At 47.2% G+C, this 19,021-nt stretch overlaps 1 protein-coding gene across 5 annotated transcripts in view; it reads right to left on the reverse strand.

Annotated features, from left to right (window-relative positions):
* Nucleotides 1-19,021, reverse strand: part of CUX2 (cut like homeobox 2) — a 274,665-nt gene that overhangs the window by 97,691 nt on the left and 157,953 nt on the right. For all 5 annotated transcript variants that reach the window (XM_072953559.1, XM_072953558.1, XM_072953554.1 and 2 more), the window contains exons 2-3: nt 12,378-12,488; nt 8,607-8,654 (exon numbers count right to left, since the gene is read on the reverse strand). In XM_072953559.1, the coding sequence (XP_072809660.1) occupies nt 8,607-8,654; nt 12,378-12,488 (159 nt within the window). The remainder of the gene's footprint in view (nt 1-8,606; nt 8,655-12,377; nt 12,489-19,021) is intronic.

The raw sequence follows: 19,021 nt of genomic DNA on the forward strand, positions 1-19,021 counted from the left end.
CCAAGAGCCGATGGGCTGACAGTGCCATGAGATGGATGCGCGCCCGGCGGCCCCATCTCCCCACCGCCTGGCCCCGCATGGCCTTCCATAATGCAGTCCATTAAAAGGCTTGTAAATTTTCATACACGAAAGCCTACTGTGGCATCAGCATAGACTAATTGTTGTTAAATGTGCGGGAATGTTACCGCCATGCCGCTGGAGTGATCACTCTTCCCAGCTCGGCCCAGACGCCGGCCCATTCCTCTGCAGGCGGAAAGCTTACAACGTTCGCACAAGGCCAAAAAGCAATTCGTGTCAAAAAGATCAATAATATAAAAATAAAGCATGAGAATTCTAGTTAAAGGGAATGTCATATAAATATGTGGTTCACGTCCATGATTCCAAGATTAAAAAAATCAATCAATATCGTTCTTTAGATGATGTTATTTCTAATGAGAAATACCCGGAACAACTGCAAATAACTGCTTAACTGGGGGGAAAAAAGCATTAATAATTTACTTCATAAGGCATATGATACCGAATGAAAGAGGGTTGCTGCTGGTTCTTAATTTGGTTGTAATACGGCGTGACAGGTTCAGTGATGCTTTGGTGGGTTCTTAATAGTAAATTCAGAAGGCTGTTCAACTCATTGTAAGTTTTACCCCAACGTGAGCAGGGCAAAGCCAGAGGGGCCAGACTGGGTTATGGGAGCCAAGGAGACCTGCACCATCAAAGTTATTATGTCATCAAAGTGGAGGGTGTGGGGAGTGTGTGCGCACGTGGGCCAGCCGGGGACAGTAAGAGGCGGCGGGGGATGGCGCAGACAGAAGTCTTTCTCGTTGCATCTTGCAAGTGACACCCTGTTGACTAAGCACCTGCTACATGCCAAGTCCTGAGCTAGGTGTGTGGAGCAGGGTTTCAATCCCAGCTCTTTACAGGGGCTGGGCTTCTCTATCGGATCCTGCCTGGAAAAGCTCAGCAAAGTTGTAACTGAAAGGGACAGATCTGGCTGAGCGAAGAGAACTTTCCAGCCCTGACCATCTGCAAGCGTCCAATCAGGCCCTCAATCTAGACCCTCTTAGTCCCGTCTGTAACCTTGCAGACTCCTCAGAAGCTCTGTTCAGCCCTCCAAGTTGAGGTCTGCATCTTCCACCCTCTGCTCTGCTGGTGAGGAGCTGTGTGAGCTTAGACAAGCAGCTTAACCTCTCTGAAATCCAAGTTCTCACCTGTAAGAGGGGACGATACCACTGGTGCCTCCCTTGCCCTGCTGCTGAGAGGTGGCAACGCATGAGAGGCGTCGCTAAATGCCCGGCAACTTCTGCTGGCTGGCAGCCCAGCCTGAGTTACCACCCACCACCAACTGCTGGGCGCTGAGCCTGTTACCTCACCTGAGAATGGGGGAGAGCAGAAGCCTCCTCATGGGCTCGTGGGAGGAATAAATGTGACGAGGCAAGTTTCAGCTCATCAGCTAGGAGCGCTGACCAACATGCTGGCTTTGTTCTCACGGCTTTTCGAGTATCAACTCATTTAACTCTCTCATCGACTCTATGGGACGGGTACTATTATCATCATCTCCATTTGAAAGCTAAGGAAGAGGAGGCCCAGAGATGTTAAGTGACTCGCCCAGGATCATACAGCTGGGAAGTGGATGAGCTACGACGCAAGCCTGTGCCAACCTGGCTCCAAGCCCATGTGTGTCCCCATGCTCATCTTTCCCAGTGGGGCCTGCTGGTCAGTGAGGCCATCCCTCCCTGGCCTTGCCAGCTGGTAAGGACTGCACTGTCTAACATCTGTGGTGGCCCCAAGGGGGCCCCACTTACAAAGAGATGGTCATGCCAGCACTGGGAGTGACAGAGAGAAGGTCGTTTGGAGAGTGGGAGAATTATGGCATCGAAGATAGCTGGAAAAGCAAATAATGTTAAAAGGCAAAAAGGAAAAAAAAGGATCCTGTAATTAAATTTCTGCTCAAAAGGAAGGGCAGGAGTCCTAGAGGCAGATGTGGAACAGAGGGGAGTACGGGAACCAAACTAGGACACCATGCAGGGCTGGGGTTGGGGGACCCGGGGCCTGGGCAGGGAGGGACCAGCCTGTCTCAGGTGAGCTGAGCTGTGAGGATGCCCTCCATGACCTTCTCGGACAACTCAGCTGCAGGAATGGGGACTGACTCCCTGGGGGTCTTGTCCTGGGCTGGAACCCCCTTCCCCACCCACAACTGCTTGTGAAGGAGAAGCCAGAGTCCTCAGTGTCTGGGGCTGGGACAGATGCTGGGGGAAGCGAACTGATGACTTCAGGTTCTGGGCACTGGATAGGGGCAGAGAGCAGGAGCTCAGGGAAGGGGTGCAAGGGGTACAGCCTCCTCCTCTCAGTCATCTTCGAAAGGCCAGCCCTACTTCCTATGCAGAGGTATTAGGAGGCTGAGGGATCCTGTTAAAACCTGAGTCAGAGCTGGTCCCTCCTCTGCTCTAAAGTCTCCCATGGCTCCCACCTCAGAGTCACAGCCAAAGGCCTTAAAGTAGCCCCAGGGCCCTGACTGATCTGATGCCCATAAAGATGACTTATGCTAAGTGGCACACTGGGTACATGCTGTGAAAGATGGGGGCTCCAAGTCTGGCCAGCGGTGGGTCTGCCAGTGAGGGCTTCTCCACTTCTCGAGGATCTGACACTTGAAAGGAGTTAATCAGAAAAAGAGATGGTACAGAGAGAGCTTCCTGGACAGAGAGAACAGCAGTGCAACACCCTGAGGTGGTAACAAGCCGGGCTGCCTCCTGGCTCAGGGGAGAGGCTGGCAGGGGCCAGGAGGCAGAGGGACCCAGTGGCCTTGGATTTCTGCCCTAAGGGCTTTCTCTATCCCCACTACCCTCCTGGGCCTGGATTCACGCCCCTCGGTTCTCTCTGTGCCTCAGGCACTGAATGGATGGCAGTTGTCTCCTCTGAGCCTCAGTTTTCTCATCTGTAAAGCGGGGATAATCCCAGAACCTCCCCTTGACAGAAACATCATGAAGAACATGTGAAATAATCATTTAGAAAGCGTGCAGCCCACAGTAGGTGTGCAGTTAAAGTCATTTCAGGAGACTTCTCTAACACAGGCAGGGCCCAGCTGCAGGGCCAAGCCTGGCTGCTGATTAACTGGCAGGAGTGGGTAACTAAGTCTCAGCAACGTCCAATCAGGAGGCCGCACTGTGGCCACCTGGTCTCTGCTCTCTCTTCCTGTCTCCTGTCGGCCTGGCCTGGGTCTGATCAATCACCAGGATCCTGGCAGGTGCAGTGGGCAAAAGGAGAGAATTTTCAGCTCTCTACCCACCTGAAAGTGAGAGGGACTCATGGCAGATGTGTGTTGCCTTTGGCTGAGTGAGGCCCCCAGGGAAGGATCTGGAATGCCTCAGAACACGGCAGGTTATGATGTCTCACATCTCTGACCAGGGTGGCACCCTGAATCCCACATGGATCAGGCTGGTAGAGTATCCTCACCTCGTTTTACAGATGGCACAGTGACAGCTCATTCAGCTAGGGGTAGACATACTTATTTGCTGACTGACTGAGTCATTCACTCCTCCAACCAACACCCACCAAGGCCAGGAGTGTCAGACTGGCGGCCACTGTGCCACACTTTGCCATCTAAACCACCCACGGGGAGGCGGAAGGACCACATCTTTTGCTTTCGTGCAAACCCCTATTTCAACATTTCCTCTCTGCTCCCCCCAGACAGAACTTCTACTGGGTCTGCTCTCGGGCTCCCATCAGCCATTGGGGTTTGTCTGGGAGATGCACCCCAATCCATTGGAAGAAACACAAAGGAGAAGAGACAAAAGCGCAGACTGCTGACACCCCGCCCTGGGTCCCTGGAGGGCCATGCCAGGCCTGAAGCCGAGGCGGCTACGTGCTCTCTGCGCACCCTGGCTCTGCCTTGGGAGCTCCCGTCACTCTCCCCCAGAAACAGGAGGGGAGAAGGCACGCCCTGCACAGAGATGGAGGCCCAAGAACTTGGTGCTGGGAAAATGAGCCTGCTTTCCTCCTCGGGGCATGTCTCATCACCCAGGACCTCTCTAAGCAGGCTGGACTTCTCACCACCGGGCAGTCGCATTTCTTACATGGAGGCTGGGCTGGAAGAGGTAGGCAGAGGAACCACCAGGCCGGCTGAGGCCTCTGCTTGGTAAGGGCACAGGGTCACTTGTGCCGTGTTCTACTGGTTGAAGTGGAAGCAGGCCCAGATTCAAAGAATGGAGACACAGGCTTCACCTCTTGATGGGGGAACACCAGGACACAGTGCAGGCGTGCAGCCATCACAGGGACAGTGCGACCGTGAAGTTCAGCAAGTGAGCGAAATCTCCTATCCAGGAGATAGACTCCTGGATGTCGTTCCAGTCACAGGCACTGAACTCCTAGGGACACTATACAAGTATTTGTTGAGTAGACCCACAAGGCACCAAATAGAAGGGTGGCCCTTCCAGTTCTAACACAGATATCTTTCCTCCCTCACACCAGGAAGACGAGTCAGGTTGACTACAAGGCTGTGACCTTCATTGGGCCTAGTATCTAGAACACGGCCTGGAATGCAGCAGGTACTCAATAAATGTTTGTTGAGTGAATAAATGATTGTATGGACTCAACTAATGATCTAATACGTCTCTTGTAAGTGGCATCTTGGCCCCCACTCTGACCTCCTAGAAGGTAGTCATGCCACATGAGCCCCCTCTAACCCTGAGAGGACAGGTTGAGGACATTCTCAGCCCCAAGCAACAAAACACACCCACCCACGATGAGAACAAATGACTTGCTGACCAGTTGACAGAGAATCTCATTGAACCTCATGCAATCCGATGAGCTGTCCCTATTTACAGATCAAAAAACAGTGGCTCAGAGACATGAAGACACATAAGCAGTGTTAGGGTGACTTAGAGCTTGGATGTCTGACCACAACACTCTCCCACCTGCCCTGGGGGTCAGAGTACATGTCAGCCCCCTTGGTTCCCAAGCTGCTATGTTTCATTCAGGCCCAGGTGAACGTATCTGCTCCAACTCAACTGCAAGGGTTTTCCACCATGCAGGCCACATCTCCTTCATGGCGGAAGAGAAAGGAAGCAGGGAAAAAAATTTCCCAGCACTGGCCTTGCCATCTTCTGGCTGGGCCACCACACACACTCCTTAGAAAAGTTTCACCTCTGATTTAGCATAACAAAACTTTTAATTTAGATGTTTTTATCTCTCTCTCTCCAAGTAAAAATAAGTTTAAAATAATGACTGTAATAAATGAAGGTAATTAATTGTAGTTTGTTCCTTTACTGTCTAGTCAGCTTAATTTTACCTTTTCAACTAATAATGAGAAAATAATTTTTGTGCTTGGAGGGTTAATGATATGTAACTGCGAGAACTGCTAATTGCATGTTGCAATCCATCCATCAACAACCCCATCTGTGCGACTTGATTATGTTTGCTAAATTATTGCTTTGAATTATCTTTTATAAAGCAACTTTTGTAATTAGCGGGGCTTTCGTCTTGCTCTTTTCTCTGTGCGCAAGGATATTCAAACTTTGGCCATTTCAAGCTGTCTCCATTAAGCCACCTTCTCTGGCTGTCTTTGTTTCCCTGAGCAGGGGGAATCAAGACTCCTTTAAGCAATCAAGGCGGAGAGGAGAAGCTTCCTTGATTCACAGCAGGGCAAATTCACTTCCTCTCCGCCCCCCTCCCACCAGCGCGAGCACACACACACACACACACACACACACACACACACACACACACACACACAAAAGAAAGAAAGAAAGAAAGAAAGAAAGAAAGAAAGAAAGAAAGAAAGAAAGAAAGAAAGAAAGAAAGAAAAAGACCACACATATATAGTATGAAAAGATAAAAGGATACCCAGATTCTGTATACATCCAGGGTTGGTGGAGTGAAATTAAGGAATGAACCTGAACATGCTATATTTCAACAAGAGGCCCGCACTGGGGAAGAAGGAATGACGGGTCCGATATTCAGCCTTGGCATTTTATGGGTTAGTTTATGTGACTCTGGAAGGTGTTTGCCTCAGGGAATATTCCTGGGAGGTGATTAATGCCCACTTGGGAATCCTCAGCTCCGAGCCCAGAGCCTAGTGGATTGCGAGAGGGAAGCGGTATAAAGGATGAGCCCTCATTAAAAAAATTAAAATGAAAATCAAATTTGGATTATAAACGGCCTGTGTGTCTGCAGTTTGTTCTGGATGAAGAAGATGCTTTTTATTAACACCTTTCTTTGCCGGCACTTCTCCCCTGAGGCGCTGGGAGGGACATAGCGGCTGCAATGGATTAGTCAATAGATCATGAGGAAAGCAGGGGTTTCGGGAATAAAACTCCAGACAAATGTAGTCTTTTTGGTACATTAAAGGGACGATGGAAAACCCTCTTAAGAAAATTAACGAAGTTCTTTGAAGATCCCCAGCTATTAAAACAGTGTCTATTCAACATGCCACATGGGTTTGGTAATGAGAATTCAGCTTTGTCTCTTTTGGTCCCATTAAGACTCTCCTCCCACACTTACTGAGCACCAATGTATGCCAGACACCCTCCACCCTGCCTAGTTCTCAGAATTCCAGGCAACTGCCTTCACCCTACTTAATTCTTAGAGTTCTTACAGTTAGCCTCAGTTACTAAATGAGGAGAGCTGCAGCTCAGAGAGGTTAAGGAACTTCCCCCAGGCCACACAGCTAGTGTAACAGGCAGAGCTGAGATTCAAGCCAGGCCCATCTGAGTCTGACTGGCATGTGCTTTCCACCACGCTGCACCTGGGTCTTTGGATCATTGCTGAAATCCAACGTTTAACTCTTTCTCCTACTGAAAAGATTACGTAAGTTATGCCTGCTTCCTATAGGCACAGAAAACCCCCTTCTTTTGGATAAAAAGCTTTGAACATCTAGTTAGGTAAGGGGCAGATTCCAGTCCAGGCATAGTAGAGGCCAAATAAACCTGTGTTGAAAGTGACTGATAACAGGACTAATAAAAAAACAAGACTTCTAATACGGAAGGCAATGTTCTAAGCACTCCATGGGTATTAACTGTGTTCTTCCTCAGTCATAACCCTACGAAATAGCTATAATTATGATCCAATTTTGCAGAGTATGAAACAGAGGAACAGAGAGGTCAAGTGACTTGCCTAAGGTCAAACAGCTAGTAACTGGCAGAGGCAGGATTCAAACCCAGGTTGACTCTGGAGTCTGTGTTCTTCACTCCCGAGCATCTCTCTATGAGCCAGGCATTGCACCGAACCCTTTCCCTGCATTATATTTCAGTTAATTCTAAAAACAACATGAAAAGATCTATAGTGTCTATTCCTCTTCAACCGACAGGGAAACTGAGGTTCTCAGTGGCTAAAAGAAGCTCCACCGCACCAAGTCAAGCAAGGGAACAGCTGAGAAAGCGATGCTCTACACGAGCGGCTCAATGCCTGTCTTCGGGCTGGGCAGAGGGATCAGCTGCCCGAGAGGGCTTGTGTGCTGAGCGCCCCTCACGGGACCATGAGCTGGCAGATGGGGACCTCTTTTTTTTTTAAATACAAAGCCTTGACAACACATTCCCAACATTATTGGTCTTCTTTCTGTTTTCTCCCTTCTTTCAGCTTAGGCAACCTCACAACCAAATGAATCAACACTGGATGGCCCTATAAATAAATAAGCACATCAGTCAACTTAGTAATAAAATGAAAGGATGAAAAATATGGAAATCAGCGACATTTGTGTAAATCCAGTTATTGTTTACTTTAATATTGCCTTATGCGCTTACGCGGTTCCAAAGAGATTTCAAGTAACTTGGCAGACGACAGACTTAAAATGCATCTCTACTGCTGAGCACTGAGAAGGGCCAATCCTTCTAGGGTCCTGCCTGAATCCAGGGGAAGGCTGAAAAGAGCCCCCTAAAGACAGAATATCTGAGAAATGGCCTCCCCTTCCATTCCCCTGACTCAGTGTAATTCCATTCTTTTCCTAGCCTGCCTCCTGCGCCAGCCAGACAAGCGGACACTCTCAGAATCCTGGTCACAAAGTCAAGCAAAGGGGAGAAATGGGGGAGGTTCGGCTCCATTCCAGGGCTCCAGGAAGGCAAGAGAAAAAACTGGCTGAAGACAGCTCAGCTGCTGCTAAAGGAACCAGGGCCTATGGGTTGGCAGGAGAGGATGTGAACAGTGCTGATTTTGTACACTGAGAGGGTAGGTGGTAGAGAGGATTTCAGGGCAGGCTGGTGACTGTCTGGATTGATCTGGAAGGCTGCCTTAGAGAATCAAAGCAGAGCAGATGCCAGGGGAGAGCAAAGGTTACCGAGTACAAACCTCTGATTTTAAGAACGGGAAACTAAGCCTGGAAGGTAAGGTGGTTTGTTCGAGGTCACAGATATTAGATGCAGCAGAGCATAAGGCTGGGCAAAGTCTAGGGAGCAGGGATTTCTTGGGATCAGACGCTGGAATCCCATCAAACAGAACAGAGAACCCATTCTTATCACAACACCACTGGCTGATCTGGGGGCCAAGGGACAGAGTTTGCAATGAGGGTAGGGAAGTTTCTCCCAAGCTTCCAGAGGCTGCTGGCATTCTCTGGCAACTCCAGATGGGATAGGAGAGGGAACTGGGGAATATTTTTGTGACATGCCACGGGCCTTGGGTCTTACCTCAGCTTGGAAGCTTTTTAATACAGGAGCCACCATCTCTCTGATTTCCTGAAAAAGAGATCAGCGAAGAGTTCACCATGGTGCCACTTGGGACACCCCCATGGCCCCTGCTTGCCGCTCATTGTTGTCCCCCAAATCAGCACTTCCTAAGTGTGTCCTGTGGGACCTGCACTCCATGGGGTTTCATAAGGGTTCCTCACATATACACCTACAGACAGACACAAACACACACAAGGGTGCCAAGCCAGATCAGACCAGGACACATCAAGCACATCAAGTTTCTTCCCTGTAGGACTTTTTGGCGCCTTTAATATGATGCACACTGAGCATTTCTGGAAGAGGGAGAGAGGAAGCAGCGTTTCCCAAATGGATTTGATCATGGAATGCTCTTTCGTGCAGAGGACCCTGTGGGACTGGTAGTTCATCATGGGACATTCTTTGGAGTGGAGATGCTCCACACCCAGAGCCATGTCATCAAAGTCCCTTCATGAAAACTTTCTGCCCTTTAGGCGTTGCTCGGGGGCCATCTCCTCAGGTTGCCATCTCTGCTTCCTCCAGCAAGACTGCATTTTGCATTTTAGCAACATCACTCTGTAATGCTTCTCTTTCCTCACCAGAATGGCAGTTTCTGGGGCCTTGGTTGGGTTACCCTCTAGGCCACCCAGCTCAAAGGAAGGGCTCTGTAAATGTTTGATGAACTATACAGCACTGGGCTCTCTTCAGATGGAAGCCTCCTATTTTTGGACCCTAATTTCCTGCCTTTCACAAGTGACCTTGATGTTCCCAGCCCGAACGGCTCCCCTGGTGGACTCCCATGAGGTCCCTCCAGCATGCAAAAGGGAGGCCTTTTAGAACTGAGTGTCCTGAGATCCCAACCCTACCTGCTCCAGTTTCCTCTGAGACCCACTGGTGACTCCTTCAAACTCTTTCCAGCTACAGCCCACAGAAACCCTATGGGAGGAGGAGCTGAGGGAGCTTGGCAGAGTGAGGAGAGAGGGGGTAGCAGAGAGAAACAGGAAAAGAAGAGATGGGCTGAAGAATATATAAGTTCAGGTGAAGAATAATACCCTTAATTATGAAATAGGGTTGTGTTGCTTCTGTCCCTGGAAACAATCCTTCTTTTGGGTCCTGAGTACCCCTCCTCACTGATTTGTGTCCCCAGTGCTTCCCAGATCTGCTGATACCCTGGGGATCTCCAGGAGGGACATATAGAGTGATGTGATCATAAGGAACGCTGGGTGCACAAGCAGAGCAGTGGAAAAAGAAACTTATGAAAACCTAGGTTGCAGATTGCAAACTCAAATGCCCACAGAGGCTGGAGGAAGCGGACATGAGGGAGACAGACTAGGAGGTCCCATGGCAACTCTCAGGAGAACACAGCACATTTTTAACGGGAGTGGCAGCTGCTCAGCTCTTCCTGATGACTGCCACATGGGCATGGAACCTCTGTGTGGCCAGATCTACCCAATAATCGCAAAAGATCCTGGAAAACCAGGTTTTTGGGTGAAATCTGAGATGCTAGATGTTGGCAACTTCCTGTAAAATTCGACAGATTTTACAGACCAAATAAAACACATTGGCAGGAAACCTTTGGCCCAATTCAGGAAATGTTAGTGCCGGAAGGGGCTGAGAAACCATCTCTCTGGCCCCCTGAATTTACAGAAAGGGACACAGAGGTCTCAAGGGGAGCTGGCTTGCCCAAGGTCCGAAAGAGAATGGATAGCACAGGTGGAATTTGAATGCAGATCAACAGACTCTCCAAACAGGCTCTCTTCACAACCCCACACTCAAGTGAACTTAGGGGATTCAAATCTGAGGGCTATAGGGGGCGGCTGGTGGGACTTTGGGCCAATGCCAACCATTTCTAGAAGCCCATTTCCCTGCCTGCTTAACCCCTGGGGGAAACTGAGCAAAGGCACCAGGAGGAGGTAAGCTGGGCACAAGCCAGATGATGTTCTTAAATAAAGCCTTGGCATGACTCTTCCCATCAGGAGAGACTAGTTCCAAATATGAGAATTTTCAGAGGCGTGACTATAATAGGAATGGAAACTTATTCCTCCTAATTACATAATTGCATAATTATGCAGTATTAAAATTATGTAAGCTGAACTCAGAGGCTTAAAACCTGGCCTGGATTTCCCTCATCACCTGGGGGTTCCCACGTGGCCTGGGGAAGGAGGACAAGGTGGTGGGCTGTGAAGAGCAGTGGCCGTTTCATCTCTGCCTCTCAGAGACTGGAGTGTCAGAGGCAAAGCTTCTGTACTCTCATTCTGGGCAGAAAAATCAGTTTAAAGATCAAGCTGTTCTCTATTCTAGGAGGGAAGGAAAGGATACTCAGAATCTCCTTATGCCTTCTTAGCTCCCAGAGCCCAACCAAGGACTTGACTTGGCCTTTCTGATTCCTTACTCCTTTCAAAGCATACCCTCCCCTCAGCTCTCAAACCTGGTTCCTCTCAGACTTGCTCCACGGACGAGTCCTAACTAGACCCTACTTCCCACTCTTGCCTTGGAGAATCAAAGATATTTATGACTTGTGTGAGGAGGATTTCACAGCTAAGAGAATGACCCCTCTGTGCTCATGTGCCTGATTCCTGGGCAGGCCTGCCTCTTCTCCAGCTTCCCATGGTCCCCTCCTCTATCAGCAAGATGGCGACAGGACCCCGAGGTGATTCTAAACAGAGTGGGATCAACATGTTCAAGTCTGATACCTCTGGAATGGGAGACCCTGCCTGGTCCTCCTCCAAAATCCAAGCCACCTCAGCAGGTTAGGACAGAGAAAGAGAGAGAGAGAGAGAGAGAGAGATCAACTGTTAACCCTCTGCTGACCACAGAGAAGCACAGCGTTAGGGGTGGGCGGGGCATCTGTTTCCTATAATGGTTCTGATGGGTTACATCCCTGCCAACATTATATGGAGTCAGAAGGTTTTCTTTTTCCTATCTGTGTTTATTCTCATCATTTTTGGTGAGGAGAGGAGAGGGGAGGTAATTAGGTTTATTTGTTCATTTAATGGAGGTACTGAGGATTGAACCCAGGACCTCATGCGTGCTAGGCATGTGCTCTACCACCGAGCTATACCCTCGCCTGTATTCTCATCACCTTTTTTTTTTTTTTAAATTTGAGAAGCAACAGGGGGCCTGATAGAGGAGGAAAAGGAATTCACACATTTACGCCTGAGAAGAAAGAAACTTGTCCATTCTGGTCTCTTCCCCTGGGGGGCTCTTACATTGCGGGGGCTGGTCATTATCTGGACCACCCTCATGGCAGCTGGGAAAGACAAAGCTGGTGGCTGGAGCTGCAAAGGAGGAGGTGAAGGGGAAGAATGAGGCACGTTTATGGGGCGGGGGGGGGGGCAGACAGTTTCAGAGATGGAGATCAAGAGAAGGACCGGAGAGGGTGATCGAGTCTACAGCCGTCATCTCCCAGATGCCAATGGGAAAGCAAAATAAGATCAAGAACTCTAGACAAATTGTCTTTGCCGTCAAGGCCAAGTATTTGACTTAGACATTAATATGAGGGGAAAATGGATGTTTTATAGAGCCCTCAAACACAATGACTTCCATGGAAAAGCATCCTGCCCTTACTCTAGACAGCACCGCAGAGCACCACCATACCAAGAAACACTGAAAGGACGGGGGCTGTAATTTTTCTTTGTGGCTAATTAGCTTCTTTTCTTGTTAGTCACTTATGTCTACAGTTTTCAAAATATAGTTTGAACAGAGAAAAATCTGCATTCCTACTGAGTTAATTCTATAACAGCAACTATACTGTACCTCAGGTACATTTTTCTTAAATTCCCGGCGGAGTTCAATTAAATGTTTATGAGAATGTTCACTCTCCTCCTGCCGTGCAGACAGCTCAGAAGCGACGGAATTAAGCTCCTTCTGGAACAATAGAAAAAAGAGAGAAAGAGAAAAGAAAAAGATTTTTTTTCCTTCTTCTCCTTTTTAATCATCGTACAAAACAGCATTCTGAACAAGTTTTCTTAACTTACAAAAAAGCTGAGAAAAGACAAGATATTGACTCCTGGCACAAATGAATAATTTACGAAACTGAGGATGCAACCAAAAAAAAAAATCTAGGACAGCTTTTTTTGCTTGTCGGAAGTCAGGCCAGATCAATAATCTCCCATAAAGTTGGGTGGAGTTTTTTTTTTTTTCATTTCTCCCCTACCCCTCTGCCCCACCTCTTAAATTTCCAAAGGAGTGATGGCATAAGCTTGTCAGTAACTGTAGAAAACATCTCCAAACCGTGTCAAAATAGTAAAGTACGGCATATTGTATGGGCATATTATAGTGTAAGAAAGTGCTGTCGGCAGCTTTCATATATCAGAGGTGGGAACTGTTCCAACTATGACTTACTTACACTTAAGGGTTCATAAATACGCCTTTTAAGATATAGATGGCTTTTTAATTTCAGTAGATTTTGGAAAAATGAAGGTGCCAATAAGAAGCAAGCTGACCTTTTGTGTATCCTGCAGTAAATCATTTAAGGCTCACTTCAAGTATAAGAAATATTTCACTGAAGACTCCTGAATTCAGAAGAAGAGGATTGGAAGGAGCCTTGCCTGCTTATGTGCAGTGACGGCTTTAGACCGGGTTTTTACAGGATGTACCATGGAGGGAAAAAAAGAGAGTGAGGAATGGAAGCTGGGCATGCTCCAGCTCACACATGACAGACAATGTCTGCTGGTCGTATACGTATATTTGATCACCCCTCTCGCACTTTCTTCACTTTAACGGTGGCAGTTTCACAAGGGGAGTACAATTCACCATGAGTTGTCATGGATTTCATTTGCATAATTCAAGAAATGTTCTGTTTATGTGGTCTGCTGCTTTCTTGCACCATCTCGAGATGGGCTTTTTTTCTGGACCATAACTCGAGGAGCATTTCTGTATATATCACCCGATTATATTTGCAGCAATCAAGCCCCATAATTTCCTAAATCCGGTGATGCAATAAATTTCTGCAATCAGATTTATTAAAAACACACACGCAGATGCGAGAGTGTATTTCTAGGGTGAACTCTTTAATCTAACATATGTATGATGAGGCCCGGCACCGTGTTGAAAGACCCCATTTGTCATAGCTAATACGCATTCATCTCGCACACACAATGAAACACTTTTACCATTAGATAATGAAATAAAAGTACTATTAACCCACTGCAAATCCTTTTTCCTCTAAGAGACGAAATGCATGGTAATTGTCTTATATCATGTCTGAGAGTCGGTAAATCTGCGCACCACAGCACCATAAGCCTCGTGCCCATCGGAGGCTGGAGAGTCTACCCCAAACCCGGGATAAGTGTCTTTGCCTATGGAGCCTCTGGGAGAAGTCATGCAGGGAATTTCTATTTCTGGAGAAATGTCTAACCTCTTTGGAGAATCATGAGACTAGAAGGGAGGTCAAGGCAAAAAAGTAGCCGTTTAAAATAGAGGGGCAAGGGACTCGGAATTGTGGCGCTCTCCAGGGTCCTGAAATCAGCTCTGTGCCACAGTACACCAACTCCAAGGTGGAGGGGCTTCTAGTCCAAATGCCCCATGGAATTTTAGTCAGGTGAGAGAGGAGAGGAGAGGAGAGGAGAGAGGGAAACAGAAACAATTTCTGAGGGACAGTCTGCCAAGGTGACAGGGAAAATAAGGACTTTAGGTTTATCATCATTTAAAAATAATGTAGTTTCCAATAAAGAAACCACAATTGACCATAACCAAAATATCAAGTGACTAGGGAGAGATCTGTATTCGCAATAAGACTGATCAAAAGTAGACAAAAAGCAACCAGGTGACGCAGCCAGGTGGACAGAACCTCACTTAGCAGGAGAGAAGGAACTGGAGTGTCATGGCAGAGTGCTCAGTTTTTCTTAGTTTTTCTCATCTATCTTAAAGACAAAGATGTGATTTTTACATTGCTACAGGACAAACAGAACTAGGACCTGGGCTAACATCACTCAGTTCAGGATGATCACGTATCTGACACAATGTTCTTATCTCTGGGATACTGCTCCTCCTTGCTTCCCAGTAACCAATATACCTGGTGGGGGCTGGACTTTGACTCCTCATTTAAAACCTCAAATATCAAAGGTTTCAAAAGGAAATCTCAGAGCAGGATAAGTTCAACTGTCTGATGTGCTGCCACGCGACTGCACCAGCTCCCTCCACCCGAACCCCCCAGGTTGCTGGCAAGTGGAAATCTCCCTGCTGCGTTCACACTGCAGACAGAGCACAGGTGAGACCAGATGGGAGCATTATCAGCAGGCCTCCAGCCCCAGAGCGACACAAACCCAGTTGTCTTTCCTGCTCACCCCTAGAAGAGCAGACAATGTGACTGATGTCCACGTTCTCCTCAACACTGCCTACATCTATTCTCATCCTTCAACCCTGAATTCTTGCCACATTTCTACAGTAAGTACATCAACAACAACAACAACAGTAATAGTAAACAAGCCATCATTTATTGGGTGCTTGCTTACATGTACCAGGCACCATGCTAAGCTCCCTACATACATCACCTCATGTGACAAACACATTAATATGCCTGTAAGGGGATTCAAGCAGGGACTAAGAAACAAATTACAGTCAATTCTAATAATTCAGGTGTGGGGTATCTCCTTGGCGGATTGTGAAGGCCAAACTGAAAAGCCCTGCTCTGCACAGGGCTTCTGCTCCACTTCCCCACTGATGGCGGGGTGTTTAGGGACTTTGTTTCAAGTGATATATATGTGTAAAGTGTCAAGCACGGTACTAAGTGTTCAAGAATTGTCAGCTGATATTAATTTAGACAAACTGAGAGCTCAGAAAACAGCTCACCAGATCAGTGATTCTGAACTCTGGATTTCACAAGTCAGTAAAAATCTCCCTCTTCCCACACCTGCAAAAAAAGGATGACAGAATATTGCCAACTTTTACTCTATCAAGCAAAGACATTAAAAATCACTCCTTCCCAACCTAAAAGATACATTATTTGAACGTTAACAAAGCAAGGCAGGCAAAATGACGGGATTGACTGCGAAAATCTGTTAAAATAAACACATTTAAAATTTTTAAAAGCTCACAGCACTGTATTTATTTTGAAGGAATGCAAAAACTCTTATAAACATAAACCAGCACCGGTCTGAAGTTGAGTTTTAGAAACAAGTGTCCAAACCCACCACGTACATACGCAGCTAGCAGAGCCTCTTCTTTGATGATCAAGCAGAACCTGGGATCCCCTCCCACCCGGCCTCCAGCCCCCAGCCCTAGGGGAGCCATGATTAACACAGCCCCAGACTTTGGGCCAGGCCCAGGCGGGGAGGAGACTCATCTGATTAACCGGCCATCAGCAGCAGACAGACAGCCCGGAGCCCGGCGCAGACCATTCAAATAATGATCATCATAAACAGCCCATTTGCAACTAAAAAGAAATAATTTTAATGAGCTTGAAGCAGATGATAGATGCAGCTGAGGCTTGGGCCAGTGTGCAGAGAGAAAGGAAGCTGGGACCGAGCCGTACCCAGGACCAGCAGTGGCAGGAAGAGGCTGGGGCATGGAGGAAGGGATCTTCTGATGGGACCTACAGCCCTGCTGCTCCCCCAGAGGAAGTGCCCACTGCCTGGGGAGTACCCCTAGCTCCGAAACGGTCTGCCACCAGCTTGCTGGACAACCTTGGAACTCAGACCTCCAAGGCACTCAGGGTCTTGGAATATATGAACCAGAAGGAATGTCTGAGGTTGTCCAATTCATCACCGTCCGAACTTCAACCACACATACCCCTCTGCATGCATTTTGCTATACTGATATTCCACACAAATTACTATTCACTTAATTACTTAATATTTACCTTCAAACTGACTCCTATTTCTTTCTTTCTGATTGAGATATGCATAGCTTTACATTCAATTTTAAGTTCAAATTTTTACACCCTTATAACCACTGTCCAGCTAGAGATACAGGATATTCATGTACCCAGCACCTCAGAAGGCTCCCTTGTGCCCTCTCGTAGTTAGTACTGCCTAAAGGTAACCATCATTCTAACCCTAGCATCACAGATAAATTTTACCTGTTTCTGACCTTCACGTAATGACTCTCTCTTTTTTTCTTAACCTAAATAAGTACTTTTGAAAAGGACATTCTTTTTATCATTAGAGGAGCCTATGCCATAAATAGATGGTAGTCTTTAAAATAAAAGTACAATGAAAACAAAGCACTGCTGCCTGTCTTTGTTATAAAAGGAGGTTGGCAAGTGCTGGGAGGTGTTAAAGGTAGTATAGAGCCAAACAGAGACCTTCTTGTTCAAATGAGAAAGAATGGATGACCGCTGAGAAGGGAGAGCTGTGCTTCCTGACTTAAGTCAGTCCCTTCTAATGCCAGGTCTACTTACATTCATCTCACGTCCTACCAGTGAGTGTAAGTCCCACACTTTCGTTAACACTAATTGAATCTGATCCTCCCATTCCGAAAATGAGGAAACTAAGGCAAAGACAGCTTAGGCTGTCTGCCCAAGCCACAGTGCTGGTTAAGAGGTTGGATCCTCAGAGGGGAGGGTAGCTCCTGGGTGGAGAAGCAAAACTATTGGTTATGGGGAGAGAAAGTTGAACATTCTCAGTTCAACTGTTTCCCCACCAGGAAGGACTGGGAATCTTACAGAACTACCTAGTTTTGAAAGAAATTTAACACTGATTGTGACCTGAAGTGTCAACGATGCACAAAGCTTTGAGCTAGATGCTATGTTCTTATAGAGGAAATACACGTGAGACACAATCTGAGTTGTGTATGTGCATGTCAGTTCCCCTGGCACGTGCTCACACTCTTCTCAGCTCCAAAGATACCCCCGCACTCAGACACATTCCCCTAATACCAACTCTGAGAAGAGACCTTCTAAAGACGATGCAGTGATTGTTGGGGACCAGGGGTTAAGGAACTGAGGACTTCAGATGTTCCCATGCTTTGAAGGGGTTTCACGAAGGGAAATAAACTCTTCCTCAACATGTCCCTCCCCTGCTCAAAACCCACCTCTGGCTCTCCACTCCTCTAGGACAATCACCACACTCCCCATCTAGGTGTCACTGGGTCCCTGCCAGTCCTTCCCATCTCTCTATTTCTGTTTCCTTTTCAACCATACTGAATTCCTTGCAGGAATCCAAAGGCACCATGGTCTCACAGCTCCACGGCTCAACAGCCTTCCTTTCTTCAGTGCAGATGATCTCATTCTGTCTTTTGGCTTAAACGCCCCTCTTCCAGGAAGGCTTCCTGGACCCTCCCTCCAAGTCTGGGCTTCTCCTTTGTGCCCGTTACCCCTTTCTGATATTTGCCATCAGACTTTATTTTTTAAAGCCCTAGAACCTTTTCCTCAGGTGGAATCTTACACAGAAGTTCCCTACAGAAAACAACAGCTCATGGATAACATTTCTGTATGATTATTATATTTATGCTAGTATTTGTGGAATATACCAAGCACTTTATGCATATTACCTCCTGTAAGGATGCATGGAATAAGTGGCAGTTGAGATTCTAGGCCAGGTCCGGAAAACAAGGATGACCAGTGGTTATGACTCAATATAGTCACCAGCGAACCAAAACATAAACCTGAGACTCAGCTTTCTCTTTACTGCAAGGAGATGCAACCAGAGATGTTGGACATTCAGCCATCCATCTACCCATTCAGCCATCCATCCATTCATCCATGATCTCGTGTGCTAGGCATTAGGTAAGAGGGGTGACAAGGATGAATCAGATACAGTCTGTATCCTTCAAGAGCTCAGAAATCAGAATAGATAAGTTAGGGAATAAATAATTCTGGTAAAAGGGACAAAGGCCATCATGTTAAGACATCACCTCCAGGGCAGACTTGGGGAAGAGGAAAACCCTAACATATCCCCTAAATTGCCTCTGAGTAGTTATGGAAACTGATGGGGCAAGGGAAAGATAAAGAGTTTTACCTACTTGTACTAATTAAATTGCTGTGTGGTTCCCAACTTGGGCAGGGGCTGCCAGTACCTAGTAAAGTGTTACCCAGGCTGGAAGCCCTTTATCCAACACCCATCCAATCACCCAACCAACCATCCATTTATCTACTCATCCAATCATCCATCCATCCATTTATCTAACAGATCATCCATCTTCCAACTGATCATTCGTCTATTCATCCAGCTGATGATCCAACATCCATCTAACCAATCACTCAACTAGCCATCAGGCCATCCACCCATCCCTATCTAATCATCCATCTAACTAACTACTGAGCCCCAGTTCTCTGCCAGGTACAGTGCTAGGTACTGATATACAGAGAGCCTGTCCTTGAGGAGTTCACAGTGCAGTGGAGGAGACAGACAGACAGGTCAATTCCAACACTGTGTGCCTAAGTACAATATGAGAAGTATGAATAAAGTATCATGGGGACACAGAGGGCAAGGTGGCTTGCTGTGATTGGGGGAAAGAGT

This window comes from Vicugna pacos, chromosome 32, assembly GCF_048564905.1.
Source record: "Vicugna pacos chromosome 32, VicPac4, whole genome shotgun sequence".
In the NCBI taxonomy this organism is placed as follows: Eukaryota; Metazoa; Chordata; class Mammalia; order Artiodactyla; family Camelidae; genus Vicugna; species Vicugna pacos.